The sequence below is a fragment of the Teleopsis dalmanni genome, chromosome X (genome assembly GCF_002237135.1).
Source record: "Teleopsis dalmanni isolate 2A chromosome X, ASM223713v2, whole genome shotgun sequence".
Classification (NCBI taxonomy): Eukaryota; Metazoa; Arthropoda; class Insecta; order Diptera; family Diopsidae; genus Teleopsis; species Teleopsis dalmanni.
This window is the reverse complement of record NC_051848.1, coordinates 83,334,102-83,352,225: the sequence shown is the minus strand read 5'-3', so window position 1 is coordinate 83,352,225 and position 18,124 is coordinate 83,334,102. Positions and strand designations below refer to the sequence as shown.

At 29.1% G+C, this 18,124-nt stretch overlaps 1 protein-coding gene across 1 annotated transcript; it reads left to right on the top strand.

Annotated features, from left to right (window-relative positions):
• The first annotated feature begins 3,065 nt into the window (after nucleotides 1-3,065).
• Nucleotides 3,066-7,676, top strand: LOC119688625. The gene is made up of 9 exons (XM_038103297.1): nucleotides 3,066-3,344; nucleotides 5,702-5,836; nucleotides 5,890-6,027; nucleotides 6,109-6,243; nucleotides 6,304-6,408; nucleotides 6,487-6,654; nucleotides 6,721-6,891; nucleotides 6,958-7,125; nucleotides 7,192-7,676. Exons 1-9 carry the CDS (start codon nucleotides 3,066-3,068, stop codon nucleotides 7,639-7,641), a joined length of 1,749 nt encoding a protein of 582 aa, XP_037959225.1. The 3' UTR covers nucleotides 7,642-7,676.
• The last annotated feature ends 10,448 nt before the right edge of the window (nucleotides 7,677-18,124 follow it).

Sequence of the window (18,124 nt, the reverse complement as noted above, 5' to 3'; positions counted from 1 at the left end):
ATTTATTAACACATGTTTATTAATAACTATCTTAAAATTAATTCACTTAAACTATGTATTTTGAATAAAATAAATAAAGTAAGTAGTTATGGTAATAAATAAATTATAAATAGATATATTAGGGCAAATTTGTAATATAAGGTCATATAACAATTTATGCCTTAGTCGATTTAACTTTCTCTACCATCCATATGCAGTGCTTACGAAGTAATATAAGCAGAATAAAGTCCAGCAATTCAATTCGATGAAGTCTGCAGGCCCCAATAAACCAACTCGGACTTGAAAGAATGCATTGTTCCCTCATTACTTTTCTAATTTCAAAAGCTTCCGGTTTTTGTTTAAACATCTTCGTAAATATGGACACATGCTTGCAGCTGACATTAACAAATTCTTCAGTGGGTGCAACAAGTTTACCGAAATCTGTTGATTTGTTATAATTTTTATAAAATAGAAATAGTTCTGTTGGTGCTGTCAAGAACTCATTCGATTTTCTGATGCTTTTATTACATGATGAACAACTTAATTTCGGTAAAACTCGAGATGCGACGTAACCCAAAAAATATCGAAGTGATGGCAATTCACTGTCTAAAACGTCATGGTTCTCGGATATGTAGGACATCACAGTATTTTGAATGGAAATTTCATCCTGATTGCCCGAATTGTCGTTTGTTTCGTGAACTATTAAAGAAACTTCATTACTCGGTGATATTTCATCATCTACAACAGACTGAAACACATTATCATCCTCCACAGTTTCGCAATTTCCCACTGTTGTGGATAATAAAATTTTACGCGTTATAACTTTCGCCAGCATATAATTAATTTCTGATACGGATGGATTTTTGTTATAACCGCCTCTCTGCCGTAATATTGAAAATGTGTTTTCAAGTTTGTCTTGACAAAGAAAATTTGTCATTATAAAGAATATTTCACTATTGCTTCGAAAAATTTCCTCCGCAAGCTGAACAACTCCATTAAGCGTGATTTTAAAGTCTGTCAGGAAATGAACAGTTTTCTTTGAATCGGTAAACTTAACGGAATTAAAATAAAGGATGAATCCTTTATATAGTTTATTACAATTCCGTCGACCCGCAACGCACAAGAGTATGGATTTTTGGAATACAGGGTACAGGAGTTCATGCAGTCAAATATTTTATCAATTTTTTCAATAAAATTGGCAGTTGCTATTGCCACTTCATTGCTGACATTGTTAAAACCTCCAGTTCCCACAATGGTTCTTATTGCGGCTTGTACTGTCTTACTAAATAATTGTGTCGCAAACTTAACCCTCATTTTTTCAAAATTTTTTGGTTCTATATGTTGCCTACTTAGTTTAGGACACATTTTTGTAGTTGCGTATCTTTCTCGCTCCCACAGTTCATTCAGTACTTTAAAGCTCACAATGCCGTCTGCCGTTGTTAGGTCACATGTCATAAACCCATTACGGAGACATTTAATCAAGTGCGGAAAATCATACATGCAAAATATTTTGTTGTCTTCGAAATCAAAGAATGGCTTTTCAGGTACAATTTCAAAGGTAGAGAATGTTTTCCTATTTGCTGAACCTTGGTCGCAAGAAATAACTCTTACAATAGTACCAAGCTCATGTTTGAGGAGCCGCAAATTTTCCAATATTATATTACTTAAGCAGTCTCCATCCATGCCATTTTCAGTAATAAAATAATTTAATATAAATGACCAATTTGAAAACATTCCCTTCACAATGAACAGGCATATGCTTTTACCAATTTTATCAGTTCTGAAAAAGTCCACATCTTCAAAACCATCAATTTGGTCCAATACCGAGTTATACCGTAGCTCTGGCCTTAATTTCATTTCGTCAACAATAAGTATTGCATTCTCTCGGTCAATCTGCCTAAGCATGCTTATTTTTTTCGAAAGCATTATTATTCTCATTAATTCCCATAAAAGGCCGTGTACGAGTTGGAGTAAATTAACGTAAAATAAACTGAAATTTCCTGGGGATTTTTTGCGCTGCACTTATGTTAAAAGTTTTCAAATTTATTTATTTTTTTATTATACATCTTATAAAAAGTTATCTTATAAAAAGTAATACCTAATTTACCTAATTTACCCTACTCGAAATTCTGGTAAATACCAACATTCGCTGCCATACGGACATAATTTATCATTTTCCTCAATTTACCATCAATTACTTGAACTCGCACATGGGCAATTACATACAATTATCTTATTTTAGCTAATACTTATATAACATACATATAACTGTTATTATACCTGATTAAAACAAAAAATTGAAATTGGTTGCATATGTTCAAATGTTCCTAAAATAAGATCAAAAAATATTCATATTCTTCCAAATAAAAGTACATATGTTTATAAATATACATTTATACTCATACATATATATATGTAGGTCAGTAAACTTCCAAACAAGTAGGGCTGTTTCTCTTATTTGCATTATGAAGTGATATTAAATGCATGCAATTTTACGTGCTGCTTGCTGATGCCAAGCATTAATTGTAAAAACAAATAATTACACCAAAAACTAATTTGACTCTTTTCTTGTACGGCCTGCATACGTAACAAGCAAATCTGTTTTTTGTTTTCATTTTTGTCCTTCATTCATCAATAGTAAAATTTTTAGAAAGAACAAGCATAAGCGCGACCGATCTAGCAGCAGCGCAGAAAGAAGTAAAATCTTTACTCCGCCCTCCCGTGCCTGTTGCTGAAAATTTAAAAATTGAGTCATTGTGACTCTATACTATTTTTACTCAATGCTTTCAGTCAATTCTGATATATCAAAAATAATTTTACATCTTAACATATAATACATGTTTTTAAGTTCAAAAATACTGGAACAGATCTAAGCAATCAGCTTACCTTTATGAAGCAGCTGATTATCACTTCAGTGAGTTTAAAACTGTTGCATAGAAAGAGTCACGGCAATTTCTTTTGCTTTGCAACTTCTTGCAGTCAACACTGATATAACAAATGTAATTTCACATCTTAACAATATAGAAGCTATTATCTAACTTCTTGCTGAGTTCAAGCCTATCTGACACCAGTTATTTTGGGAAAGTATGGAAAATAAGAATAATTCGGCGCAGGTGCGTTTATCAGCAGTGGGCAAAAAGAGTAAAAGGAAAAAGTCACAAAAGCAACGCTATTGGGCTAAAAAACACCAACGTTTGCCTGAAATTTGGAATGGTGATCAATTTCGGACTAATGGTGAATCAATTCCTGGGAGAGAGGTGGAAAATAATAATAATAGTAGATTTGTCAGAAAGAGGAAATTCGCTGGTTTATTGTCCGAGACAACTCATGTTGAAACTAAAGGAAATAACGCAGCTGAGGCAGATGTAAGTAAATTAGTATTAATGTGCGTATTAGAGCGGTAGTGATAGTTTTGTAATTATGTTATAGCACTATCCCGAGTGTTGATAGTAGTCGATGAAAGTTACAAGAACTTTTCCAGTTTATAAAAAAGTTTATACGTTTATACGTTTACTCAAATTTTTTAAAATATTTCCCACTGCAACTCAGCTGTTGTTTCATCGAACAGCGCAATAATTATCAGAATAGTGATGCGGTACTATTTAGTCTCGTCCGTACAAGTTTAACAGTATTAGCAAGGTACATTATCAATTAAACAAATTCAATATATTTGTTTTACTTTATTTTTAATAAAATTATGTACTTTCTATATTTATATCTTACACCCGTAAGATGTTTAGGATCTTTTTACAACTGGTAACTATACGTTCTTGATGCTTACTCTATTTGCTGAGGTAGACTGGTTTCTCTTTTGAGGTTTGTTAAGTAGAAAAACTCGGAGTTTAGTTTTATTTTAACTCTTTGTTTGTCATTATTTCGTAATCCAACATCAGCTAGTACAACTTAATTATGTTAAGTTGTTGAAATGCACTTTCTTCTCATTACAAAATCATGAAAAGTAGGTACAGTTGATCGGTCACAGATCACCGTAACTTAGTTACAAAAGCATGAACACCTATTTTGTTTACGAAATACTAGGCATTAGGCATTTTTTACATGAATACAAATAAAAAATGAAAAAATGAAATCACATGAGTAACATAATTTATACGAATATAACTCATGCGATTCCTTAAGCACCATGTTAAGCAGACAGTCATGGTAACGTCACGTTGGTTAATTTAGTTTTGTTTAGTAATAAATGTATAATGTAAGGCACAAAAAAGGGAATATGAAAAATGAGGTAAATCGTGATATGGTTTCACTTCTTTATTTAAAAATACCTGCCAACCACAAAATATAAAGAGCTGAAATACAAGCAGACTATTGACTGGTGCAACCCAGAGAGCTCAATCAGAGCTTAGATTGGTGAAACAATAACTATGAATTGTCCACCAATTTTGTAAATTAGAGTTATGTTATGTAGTATAATATTCATTCACTAAATACAAACGAGAATCACAACTTAAAATTAAACGCTTTTATAACATATTGAAATTAGTTTTGCTTCTGTATTAAAGAGGATGATGTGCTAAAGGATTTCCTGGAAAGCTCGGGGCAAATATAGACAATATATATCATAACTATTGCACATGCTTGCAATAATTTTTAAAATTGGATTCTTTGAACACAATATTTTAACAAGGGAACAAGGGAGCACTTATATGCAATATTTTTAAACTGACGATGGTTTATTTGTTTTATATATGTTTTATATATGCATATATTATTTGTTGAAAACAATCCTAACTACGGAATAGTATATATTGATTTTGCCTTACGTTATAACATATAAATTTAAACTCATTTGGATTAGTAAAGCCAACAAAAAAATTGCACTTATTGTGTTCTTGAGACATGCAGCAAAAATTTTTCTTATTATTTCGTTTGAAAAATCATTACTAGTTCTTGTAAAGGTAATAATATTCAAGCTTTCTAAAGAAAGCTTGTTCGCCGAAATATCTAAAAAAATATAATACTATAAATAGTCAAACTTGTTTAGAAAACCACTTTTCAGAAATGGACTTAGTTAATCATTCATAAAATTTCTGGCAGTATTTCTGGATGAACTGGCTAACATTACTGAAAAATGCTAACAGTACCTATGGTAAACAATCCTTAATTGATAGGTTTCTTTACCAACTATTTTAGGAATGTATTATTCGATAAAGGCATCTTAGTTTTTATATAACTATATTGTAAAACATTAGCTGATTAGCTGAAATCACATGCAAAGGCAAAACTGTTGAAATTTATTTTAGGTACTCTGTCTTGGTATATAAAAATCGTTTTATATACCTATTAACAGTAATTCAATAAATAAATGCATACGTAAAAAAGCTCAGTTATACATTAAAATACGTTTAGTTAAATACAAATTGTTAAAGCAACGCTTATTGACATTTAGAAAAAAATTCTACGTTAAAAAGACGAAATAAAGCCTCATGAGTTAAGTATTATATGTCAAGCTCTTGACGACTGTGTTAAAATTTAGAAAGTTTAACACATATATCATATTACATGAAGATCGTTAACAGCCTCATCACTTCAAGACTTGTCTTCCTTTTCACACGCATTTTAGTCGACATCTTATGTTCTTACTATTATAAAAATACAATTTAATATTAAAATTTAAAATGAATTTAACAAAATTCAAATTGTATCCTAAAATGATCAATTTTTCAAAATTCACATTCTCTGATTTATGCTACAATAATTTTAGAAACATTGGTCAAATTCAACGCTGAAGGGTACGATTTGGAATCCAACCCCAAAATGCTATGACATTGAAGAATTGCATAAATCAGAGATGCCCTTTATTGATCTTACTATGTGCCCAGCTACTCCAACTGATCAAGTAAGCACCTCAAAACAGTAAAAGAATATATTTAAAATTCAAATAAAAATTAGGTTGAAAAAAACAAACTCAACATTGGGCCTCAATATTTATCCAATAATGAGGAAGAAAGTGATGTAGGTCAACCAAACAGGAAAGTGGATATTGCTACAGAAATAATAGCGGATACTGATGAAAGCATGTTTGAAGTGGTAATTTTATTTTGTCCTACATTCATTTTTAAAGTAAAAATTCTTAAATTGACCTACTCAAATATAATAACACAATTCTAGCAACATTTATTAAATTCCACGCCGACTGACAAAGTCGAAAACTATATACCAGAACGCTGTGGAAGTGTTGTAGAATCAATTTCGAAAGTGTGGCAATTACTTAATCCCAATGGCAATTCCGTTCCAACTGGTCGGGTTAGTATTTCAAACCTAGTGTACGAGCAATTTATTAATACAACAAAAAAACAAATATAGGTGCAAAAAATCAGACTTAATAGAAGAATATTAAATCCTCCAAAAAGGACAATGGATACAAATTTCAAAGATAAACTGACCTTAATTGAAAGTTTGTTGAAAAAGGTAAACACCGAAAACTAAATATTTTTATATACAATATTATTTATATTCACTAATTTATATATAACAATACAACTCTAGGAATGCACAGAAACAAGCGATCATACAAGTGCCGATGTAAGTAGAAGGAGCTATCCTGAGGACTCTGATAAAATTATGACAAACAGTTGTTCGATTCAGGATCCAAGCACAATAAGTGATGTTGACTTGGATTTAATTGCAGACCTGGACGAAAACACATTTAAGCCGGTAAGCGCCATAAATTATGTATTCTTATTTATATTGATTTATTTATATATAATAATATAACTCTAGGAATGCACAGAAACAACCGATGATACAAGTGCAGATGAAAGTAGAAGGAGCTATCCTGAGGATTCAAGTGATAAAGATTTGTCGAAGAGTTGTTCGATTCAGGATTCAAGCACAACAAGCGCTGATGACTTGGAGTCAATTGCAGATCTGAACGAAAACATATTTAAGCCGGTAAACGCCATAAATTATGTATTCTTATTTATATTGATTTATTTATATATAATAATATAACTCTAGAAATGCGCAGAAACAAGCGATCATACAAGTACAGATGTAAATGGAAGGAGCTATCCTGAGGACTCTGATAAGATTATGACAAACAGTTGTTCGATTCACAATCCAAGCACAATAAGTGATGTTGACTTGGATTTAATTGCAGACCTGAACGTAAACATATTTAAACCAGTAAACGCTATAAATTATGTATTCTTATTTATATTGATTTATTTATATATAATAATATAACTCTAGGAATGCACAGAAACAACCGATGATACAAGTACAGATGAAAGTAGAAGGAGCTATCCTGAGGATTCATGTGATAAAGATTTGTCGAACAGTTGTTCGATTCAGGATTCAAGTACAACAAGCGCTGATGACTTGGAGTCAATTGCAGACCTGAACGAAAACATATTTAAGAAAAAGTTTGTTATGAATGAAACTGATTGTCCTCTATGCGGAAAAAAACATTTTTTGAAGTCGGCACTTGTAGAACATATACGTAAGAACCATTTGATTGCTGACTTAACAATGTTTACTCATCCGCCGAACACTGAAACAGATACTCATCTGACGAAACGAATTGGGTTTAGGGATAAGATATATTTTGAATGTCGCGTATGTCACCACGTGAATTTCTTCTTTAATGTGCACAAAAAGCACCTTTTCGAATTCCACAGATCCAAACTGCAACGGTCGTGACATGTATTTACTTTTATTGATATCAATAAGTGCACTAGGACAACATTTTTTTCATGTATTCTCAAATATTATAATTTCTTTAATAAGTTTTTGATTATTACTCGGCTTACGTTGTTAATTTAATACATAAAATAATAAAAATGTTTTTTTAAATAAAAAATTATACTTATTAATTTGTGTTATATATTTAATTATATTTTAATTTTTGCAATACCAACATCTGCCAAACATGTCCTCTTATAAAATTGTATTGCTAAAGGAAAAGAAATATGGACAAGAAATAACGAGAACGCGATTCAGCAAAATTATGCACACTTACATGGTAAAAAAGAGAAATTTGTATCGCAAATATCGATTATAAAAAGAAAAGAAAAAAGTTAGACATTATAAAAGACATTACCACTTACAGAGTCTTAAAATGGGGCCTAGACGAGTAGACTATTTTCGAGCGTTGAAATTTATTGATAAGTGATCTCTTAATAGAAATATATGCAATATAAAGAAAGAAACATTTATAGAGATTATAGGCTTTATTCCTTAGAGAAAATAGTCGCTTCATATTTGAAAATAAAATTTACAGCCAAACTCTCAACATCCTCATCATATAATTCGGAACACAGCTCTGAATTTGATTAGACGTGTACTCAACATCAGCGATCCAATTTTTCATACCAAAATACTAATTGACATCCTGCTCCAAAATTATATAAATGGACCATATACTTTCTTCTAAAACAAGGGAATAAAGTAACATTTTTCTTAACAAAACAAAAAGCCCAATAAACAGATTAGATGAGTACGATGTCCTTTACAAAATTTCATATAAAGGTGACGGGTCTAACATATGCCAGCAGGTACATGTTGGAATCGCTGATCTGGTTTTTTCTGAATTTGTTTGCTTTTTACTTAATAAATTTAAATGTTTAAAGTATCAAATATTGTTTATTTATATAAATTTAAATAATTTCTTTTGTTTATTATTGCACACTGAAGATGTACACCGAAATATCTGTTATATAAATAAAAACTTTTTATAAAAATTAAAATATAATTAAATACTTAACACAATTTTAAAATTTATAATTTATATAATATTTATATATTATCATTTGAATCTGTCAAGAAATGAAGTAACTCTTAAAACACCAATTTCATACTAATATTCTTTCTTTTCACAAATATTTAAATATCATTAATATATAGAAAAAGATTATATCTGAAAAACTGAATTTTGAATACTGAATCATGAAACATTAACACAAAGTATTAATATTCTAATAAGATATATATCTTATATATAACATATATTGATCCATTAAAACACAATAAATTTTTTATTATATATATATATATAGTTGTTATTAATTTTATGATTTCATAAATGAGGAGCTCAAATCCATTTTACTTCAATATGAATGACAAATGTGAATTGCGGAATTAATTTTTGAAATTTCATTTTATTTTATAATTGTATTTTGGATATTTTAATGCAGCTGTCTTAAGCTGAATAAGTAGTCGATTAGATTTTTGTGACGAAATACAATACGCTCGTAATAAATACATATATATATATTTATAAATATTCATAAAAATAGAGAAGAACCAGAATAAAAAGGATTACTGGGATAATATACCAAGATTAAAACAATCCAAATCACTTATTGGTACCTATAACAATAAGAGATACCAGAAATGTATGAACCTATTAAAAGAAAAGCTTAGAATCATCACAGGAATCCTAACAGGTCACTGTAGATTAAAAAAGTCCTAACATACATATACATAAGTTAGTACATAAGTTAGCTTTGGGTCAGTTGGCTAATTAACACAGACACTGAGTTTCAAATTTAGGGTACGAGTTCATTCCTTGGTACTTGAAGTCTCAAAAGAAATATTTCTTAAAGAATTGATGATGTGTATATGGCAATTGTAGAAATAGCCAATTAATTAAAAAATAATAAAATTTTGTTGTTATAATTCACTACTTTTCGTACAAACACCTCTATTAAAATTAAACTTTCTGTAAAGAAAATTTTTTTGGTCAAAACTGACTTTCAAAATTAAAATTAAATTAAAATTAATCAGCATTTCGTAAAAAACAATAAAATAATAAAAATAAAAAAAAAATTTGATTATAAATAAATGTTTTTACAATAATATATTATAATATGCTAGAGGTTCGCAAAACAGAGACAAAAGGATTTTTTTATTCTGCGTATGATACTTTGAACCACATATGCATATCCACAATTTAATATTATAATAGTACTCATGTATAAATATACATACAAGGTGTATCCTTGTAAAACATCATAAGTGCTAGAGATAATTCCTCGGATCATGCAAATAAATATTTACCGAGATACAGTCTCAAAAAAAAACCAAAATCAAATAACTAAACTTCAGTTATAAACCTTAATATTTCAAGAATGAAAGAACTAAATATCTTTTAATTATAAAACATATAAAACATGATTTTTAAATTATTATTAATCTATTTTAAATAAGATTCTAGCAATTAGAGAAACTTATTAAACTTGATCATTTTATCACAACTTTAACTTAATCATTTCACTCACCAAGAGAGAACATTTCTAAAAAAAAGGTTTTTGCTTGTATAACCTGCATTGGCTATTATTGTCACATTCTGAATCTGGAAGTTTTATCTAATTGATATGTTGAAATATTGTGATGATGAGAGGGAAGAAGGAAGGGTGCCACACTTCCTCTGCACCTTCTCAACTCTGGCTAGCAGCAATGTTAACTTCTTATAGACACACAGCTTATACATCCTTAGTTCTCCCACATAGATATGCAGCGTATAGATTAATAACTTCCTCCACTTCTACTAAAGCTACAGTTACAGTTAAGGTTCTATGTTAAATAGTGATATCAGAATGAAAGCATTGACCTTTTGTGAGCTAGTCAATTAGACTCACTGGTACAATAACCAATTCTAACTTCGTATAAAAGTATTTAACTTTGAATTTAAGTTTCATATTTTTAGTCCTGTGGACATACGTTTATATATTTTACTTCGAATGAGAGATTATCTATGTCAATTTGGCTTTGACATAAAGTATATGCATTCGATACAAAAAATATCTGGAATTCTTAATTAGACATAAAAAATCTCGCTTCTCGAAAAAGTTTTGCAGAAAAGCCTCAACAAATATAATATAGTTTGCCAAAGCACCATTCTCATCTAGCAGACACCCGTGTTACTTTTTATTTCTGGAACCAAAACTAGAACTTCAAAAACAGTGATTTTAGTCAATTGTGATCATGAATAAAAATTCCCAAAAGAAGTATGTATACACTTAGTGACTTGAAATACTTATTGCATTGGGAAAGGGATCAATGGTCTTAATTGTCTGCCTGAGGATACACTCAAATTTAGATAGTACCATTCAATATAATACTAAATTACAACATTTTAGTTGACACATAAATCGTGTCTGCAAAATACTCCAATAATCTTATAAACTGAAGTAATATAATTGATTTTTGTTGTTTATAGTATAAACACTTGCATTATTGCACTATGTCAATAGTTAGTATGGCATATATGAGAGTCGATTAAATAAAACATAATTATTATAAATATTGTATTTACAAAATTTTTTTTATATATAATTATATTTATATTTGTTTTATAAATTAAAAAATATTATTGTATTTAGCGCATTTAAAAAAAACTTACCATTTTCAGCCGGGCCAATTAATTTCTTATGGAAAATTTCAAAACAATTTTTTATGAATAATAATTTTTTTAAATCATACTTATTGATCAATCTTTTCAAATAACACTCTTTATTTATTATTATTTTATTTTTTATTTATTATTATTTTTTTATAATATATATAAATATTATATATATAATATATATTTATAATATATATATTTTTTTATATTATAATATATTCTTAATATTTTAACTACAACAAAATAAGCACAAAAATATATATTTGAAATGTTTTAATATACTACTAATACATATTAATCTAATATATACTAATGATAAGGGCTTACTTTATCTAAAATACAGTGAAATGTCCGTTAATAGGAAAATCATATCTCTATTATATCTATTTGTTATAATATAGATAAATATATATATATATGTATATATATATATACATAGACGAAAATAGTATGGACGAAAATAGTAACCCTATCGCAGTCCTGTGAAAGAAGCAATATACAATTCGATTTGTTGAAATTTCACATATTACTTTTATTTGTTTATTAAATAAAAACACTTCATTTGCTAATTATAAACTTATGAATCAGTTCTCAAATCAGAAGATATCATTCAATAATATAAATAAGTCACTATATATAGGTGTGCCTATTAACAACATACTGTTTATACTGAGCTGCTGAATATATTTCTAAAAAATTGGCCCGGGTGGCTGTTGCATGGCTGATTACAACAAGCTTCCGCTCTGTCTGTTAATAAAATATTTCCCGTAGACTCAGCATATTTTTTAAATATGGTAGAAAATGTCTCTATAGAGTTCCCCTGTAGATATTTTTAAGCAAAACATGCTTTTAAATAACTCTGTTTTGTTACTTTTCCTATATAAATTGATATTATTGTGAATATATTTAATATTATATGCCGGAGAAAAACTACATTGATTGCATCTCAATAATTACATTATAGATTTCAATTAAAATTTATTTGGCTTGTTAAAAGAAATTTTTTCATTTCATTAAACTAGAATTTTTCTGCAAAATGCTTTCCAACTCCACCATAAACATAAACACGGCAATGAGAGTAAGATGTCCACATATGTCAATTAGATGTAAAGCCAATATGCTTCGGTTGGATTGTTATACATACTGTATATAACATATATCATGAATATAATAATGCCGAGCTGCAAAGAAAAGATAGTTACCTTCAGTAATCGAAACACTTATATAGTAAAGGTTTTATTAAACGAACTCGCTATGGTAGACAACTCCCGCAAGCGAGCAATATTATTAGTCCCTGTTAGGATAGATCTCTTAACCAGATAGAATTGTTGGTTTAGTTAGTGTCTGGTTAAGAGAGCTTTGACATTATTACTATTATTATTTATTTATTATTTAAAAAAAAACTATAATCTACATAACTAATACATACCAAAACTAGGCGTGCCAAACAGTCGCAATTCATTTTCACACAATAATTTTAGAACGAAATGAATTAATAATTTAGGTCCTGTGATCAAGTCAATATTGTTATCGCTTTCTCACAGTTCTGTTTTTAAAATAGAAAAAGTAAACGTCTGGAGTGTAGGGTTACAAACTCCTAAAATTTGGTTATTACTTGACTTCCAAATCTTAAATACTTCAAAATATTTATTAAATAAATTTGTTTTGTTCGAATTTAGTTAGAAATAGTTTTCTTTTTTAAATTTTAAATCGCTTATCATTTTTCTTATCATGTTACTTTGTTCCATAATTTATTTAAAGTATAATAATGTTATAGTACGTTTACACCAATTATTTGCATTATACAAAATCCGTTTTTCAATACAAAATCCTCATAAAAAATCGCTGTTGAGGTTAAATAATTGAAGGTTAAATATAATATTACCATGGGTCATATTAGGTCTGTTCCACGAGCTACACATAGTAAACCATGAGTAAAACAAAAGTAAAGTACAAACTGAGAGCGTAACACAAATAAAGTGCCAGATTACGCTCTTTACACAAATTTTCATGGAACAGCTTTGTGTAAAGTCTGGTGAAAACAGCTGTTTTTGAAAAACAAAACAGTAGAAATAGAAATTGAAAAATAACAGACAAACACATTTTGAAAACCAAGGAAACAAAACAACAAGCCAAATATTTTTAAATACTATTTAAAATTAATTTATTTAAAGTTAAATTTTGTTTTAATAAAGGGAGTTAGAGTGCTGTTATATAAATTTATTATAAAAAATTTATTTTGTATTATTATTACAGACGAAATGTAATAAAGCTACTTTAAGATAGAATTAAGTATATATTTATAAAATGTGTTGTTAATATGTTAATTAGAATTAAGTTCTTTATTGCAATATTAATAAAATTAATTAATGAAAAATAAGCAATATGCAAATAAACACTTTAATCCAAGTTATTTTCTGTTTGTAATTCATTACAAATCGAATCTCTAACGATACTTGATCTAAAAGGGATGTGGTTGTTGACATCATTATCTTCCTCAGATTCTTCTGAAAATGTGAATTCTAAGTCGTTTTCATTTGCAAGATTGTGCAAAACGCAACATGCTCTTATAAAGTGACACAGTTTTTCAAGTCCTTTTAATTTACAGTAGTACAGCTGTCTAAAACGTTGTTTTAAAACACCAAATGCATTTTCTATTAGTATTCGACCTGACCCCAATTTTCTATTGAAATTCTTTTGTGCACGAGTAAGACGCCCGTTGTCTTTATATGGCGTAATGATGTGTTGTGTACAGGGGTATGCGGAATCAGCCAGTAGATAGTATTCTGTAAACGTAAGACGTTTTAATAAATCTCATTTCTTTTTCCAAAGAACTTACCTTCACACTTCGATGGTAGTCGCATATAAATAGGAGAGTTTTGTAATACCCAACTGTCACGACAGGAGCCTGGATGTCCCTTGTGTAGAGCTCGGGCAAGGTTTGAGTAAAATTGTTGTTGTTTTGAATGCAAAATATAAAATTGAAATTGAGAGAATAAACGATATGTCGGTTGAAATTTCGGCATGAGAGCGGGCGTATTTGTGCCTCGGTAATAAGGCAAAGCAGTGTTGTTTAGTAATAACTTTCAGAACTTGCACCTTTTAGGAGCAAATTACTACAATACTACAAAAATTTTGAAGAAAAACTGGCAGTGAGCAACACAGCCTATTTTATAAACAGCTTATTATATAATTATTACATTTTCCGATGTCAAGAAAAGGCGTAAAAACTGTTAACGATTATTATAAGAAAATATAATAATTAATTAACATTATTACAGCCGGTATAGGCCATTAACTTGCTGTTTTTTGCTATATTTGCGAACTACCGAAAAGGCCTAATGAATATGCATGCCTCCACCCTCATATACAAATTTTTCGCTACTGATTATACCCAACAGCTTGTTGTGGTATCGATTAGTACTGTTCAATCTGACCACTTTCCGATAAAAGTTAATCCAATATTTTCATTGAGATGCGCCGCAGAGGCACCGGTCTTTTGGTAGGTCTATTTATAGGTCACTGTAGACTAGGGAATCATGCTAGAAGATTAGGTCTCCCTTTCAATAGAATCTGTCGCAGTTGTGAGGAAGACGATGTGGATGCCTCTCTTTTACTATATGTTTGCCCAGCTCATGCACGGCGGCGACTTAATACTTTATTAGTCCCCTTTCTAAAGGAGCTGATACTAAATAGCGTCTTATGCTTCGCTAAACGTTCGCTAAACCTTAAATTTTTCACATATATATGGTAACACAATTGACCAATAGGCCTAAGTGGATCCACTAGTTATTTACATATGACTAAAATTGAAATTAGATGATTATTTATTATTTTAACTAAATTTCTAAAATATACACTACTCATAAAATATTTACCGGGTTTTTTAAATTCAGCTGTTTTTAAAAATGAATGTCACTTTTTGTTATATCAACTTATCTTTGGCTTGAAATTCGTCTTTCGCATAAATTTATCTTTTAATTTATCTTTGAATTAAAGTCTTACGTTCACGTATTCTATCAATGATTCGAGCAAAACCGAACAAACTTCAAGTACAATTCTGGATATAGATTCAATCGATATTCTAAATAAGCACTCCAAGCCAGTGAAGGAATCTCTAGTTGCTAAAAACCTGAGGGTGACTGTTAGTCTTTCTGTTGGAGTTAGGTATACTCTTTCTAAACTTTGTATCTTCTTTTGATATTTTTGAAGATAATAATCTTAAAATCTTATCGAAATCCATTTCGGATATCTGACTGAAGTTATCGTTTAATATCCAGTTTTTTTAGACGCGGTGTGGATTTATGACTTGCATCCAATTCTTTTAGAAGTCGTGTGAATTAACGATTTCCTTTATTGAGAAAGGAACATCCAACATTTACGCTTTTCTTTTGGAGCACTCAGATATAATCATAAAAGCAGCACTAGCTATAATGACTTCATTACGCAATTCTTTATATTTTAAATTATATATATTGTATTATATTGTAATTGTAATTGTAAATTATGAAATGTAAGACGTTTACTTGTGATTACGATTGCTGCACAAATGTAAAATAAAGTTGAAACTCATGTGTTCGTGCAAAATGGAAGGTGTAAATAGTGAAATTGAGAGGTGTGTGTTGCTTTCACGTAACTTTAAATTTATAAATGAAAATAAGTTTCAAAACATATACCACTGATTGCGATTTGCTAATTTCTTTCTTTGAGAAATAGATAAACTCTCTATTTTCAAATTTTTAAGAATAAAAATCATGCATCCTAATTCATCTTTTGTTATTTGAAATTAATAAATAACTTGATAGCCAATTTTCTGCAAAATGTATTTCATCTTCCCTATCCCTATCCAACGAACAAAACAGAACTGTCAATTAGCAAGCAATGTAACCGCAACAAGCAATGTGTTCGCAAGAGAAAACATATGTACGAACACGCAAGACAAAATTCGCATGCGATGTAACCGCAGTCGTTACCTGCGAATGTTCGTTCTTTCGCAAGCGTTCGCTTTGGTGTGGATGCACCTTCCTAATAGCACGACAACGATAACTATTAATTAAATTTACAATAAACAATTTATTAATTACTTATGTATTTAAATAAATTAATAATATTTCTTTCCTATAAATAAAAATACAGTCAAACCCGAAATGCCATTTTGCAAAAAAAAGGATAGACTTATGGAGACTTCGAGTTAGAGGAGCCCATTATAACAACGAAGGCAGAACAGAAGGTGGCACTGCTGAAGAGTGGCAATATTTTGGACCAAAAACCACTCAAAAATTGATTTCTTCGATTTCAAAACAAATAGTAGCTATTATTTAATAGAAGACCTTGGCCACTAAATATTAATTGTTATCGAAAGTATGTTTTTTTAATTTGTTTTTTCATTTTTACGTTAGCTGTGCCAATATTTTTGTTCAGCCAAAATTTAGTTATTTAACTAAATTTTTTATTTAATTTAGTTAATGAATTTAAAAACAAATTAAGCATTTTATCTTAAAAAATTTTTTGTTTATTAAAAATCGCATCATTAACTGGATAAAAATAGTGCTAAAGATTAATTTGCTTGCTGTGCCAATAATTTTGCTCCTCTCATTAAATAAGAAGTCCCGTATCTCAGGAAAAAATTTTGTAAATTTTTTTCTAAAAGTAATTGCCCCATGGGGCTTTGGGAATTGGCATTGTAGACACATTTTTAACTACGCAAATGATAGAAACATGAAATCTGTTGCATTTTAAAGATAATTGATTGAGCTTTAAACAATTAAGATAGTTTATGTTTGAGTTCAAATATTAACCGTTAAATTTTGGAAAAAATATTTTCCACATGTATCCCCAGAATTTTCATTTTTTATTTAAATTTATTTTATTTAAATTTAATTTTTAATTTTACTAAGAAATAAAAATTTGTAGAATTTTTTCTATCTTTTTAAAATTTATGTGTTCTTCATATAACACATCAAGCACATACGTACTACACTTCTATTCAATGAATTTTCAAAGAATATACTACAAATATTCTTAGATACTTTTTAGATACTTTTTGATTTTGATTAGTAATAAAATTTCACGTAAAACTTCAAGACGAAAAAAATTTCAAGACATTCAAGATATTGTCTTTGGAAGTACTTTTAAAAAATTAATTTATCCTTCACATCACACCAAACACACACAAAAGATTTTTCAGTAAAAAAAAAGAAAAGAGAAATATCTCACACAAGTTTTTCTTTTTTAATTTTGATTCAGATCAACCAATAAATTCTACTTAAAAAATAAATATTTCCAGTGTGGCACTGCTTTTAGAAGTAATTAAAAAAAATAATTTATCAGGCGTCCAACTGGTCACCCATACGCACCATAATACCATTAAATCAATTTTACACAAAAAATGACAGAATAACGTTAGTTTTTAATTTCCAAATTAAATGAATATTAAATTCAAAATGAAATCTTGATGGGGTCAAAATACGTCCAATTTGTAAAAGAATGACCCATATTAACGCAATGGTAACGCAATGGTAACGCAATGGTAACGCAATGGCGCACAGACAAAAGACAACGTTTTCATATACTTTTTATATAACTAATATATACATATTTTATATTACATAACTATAATGAAGTTATCTACATTATCAATACATATATTGTTAAGCTTTAGCTATGTAAAGAAGTTTGCTGTAAAAACAAACTTGACTTATTTTTAAATTTAAATTAAAAATCAATTGATTAAATTGATTTGAGCGAAAATCAATAGCTCTTAGTTTACAAGTGAGT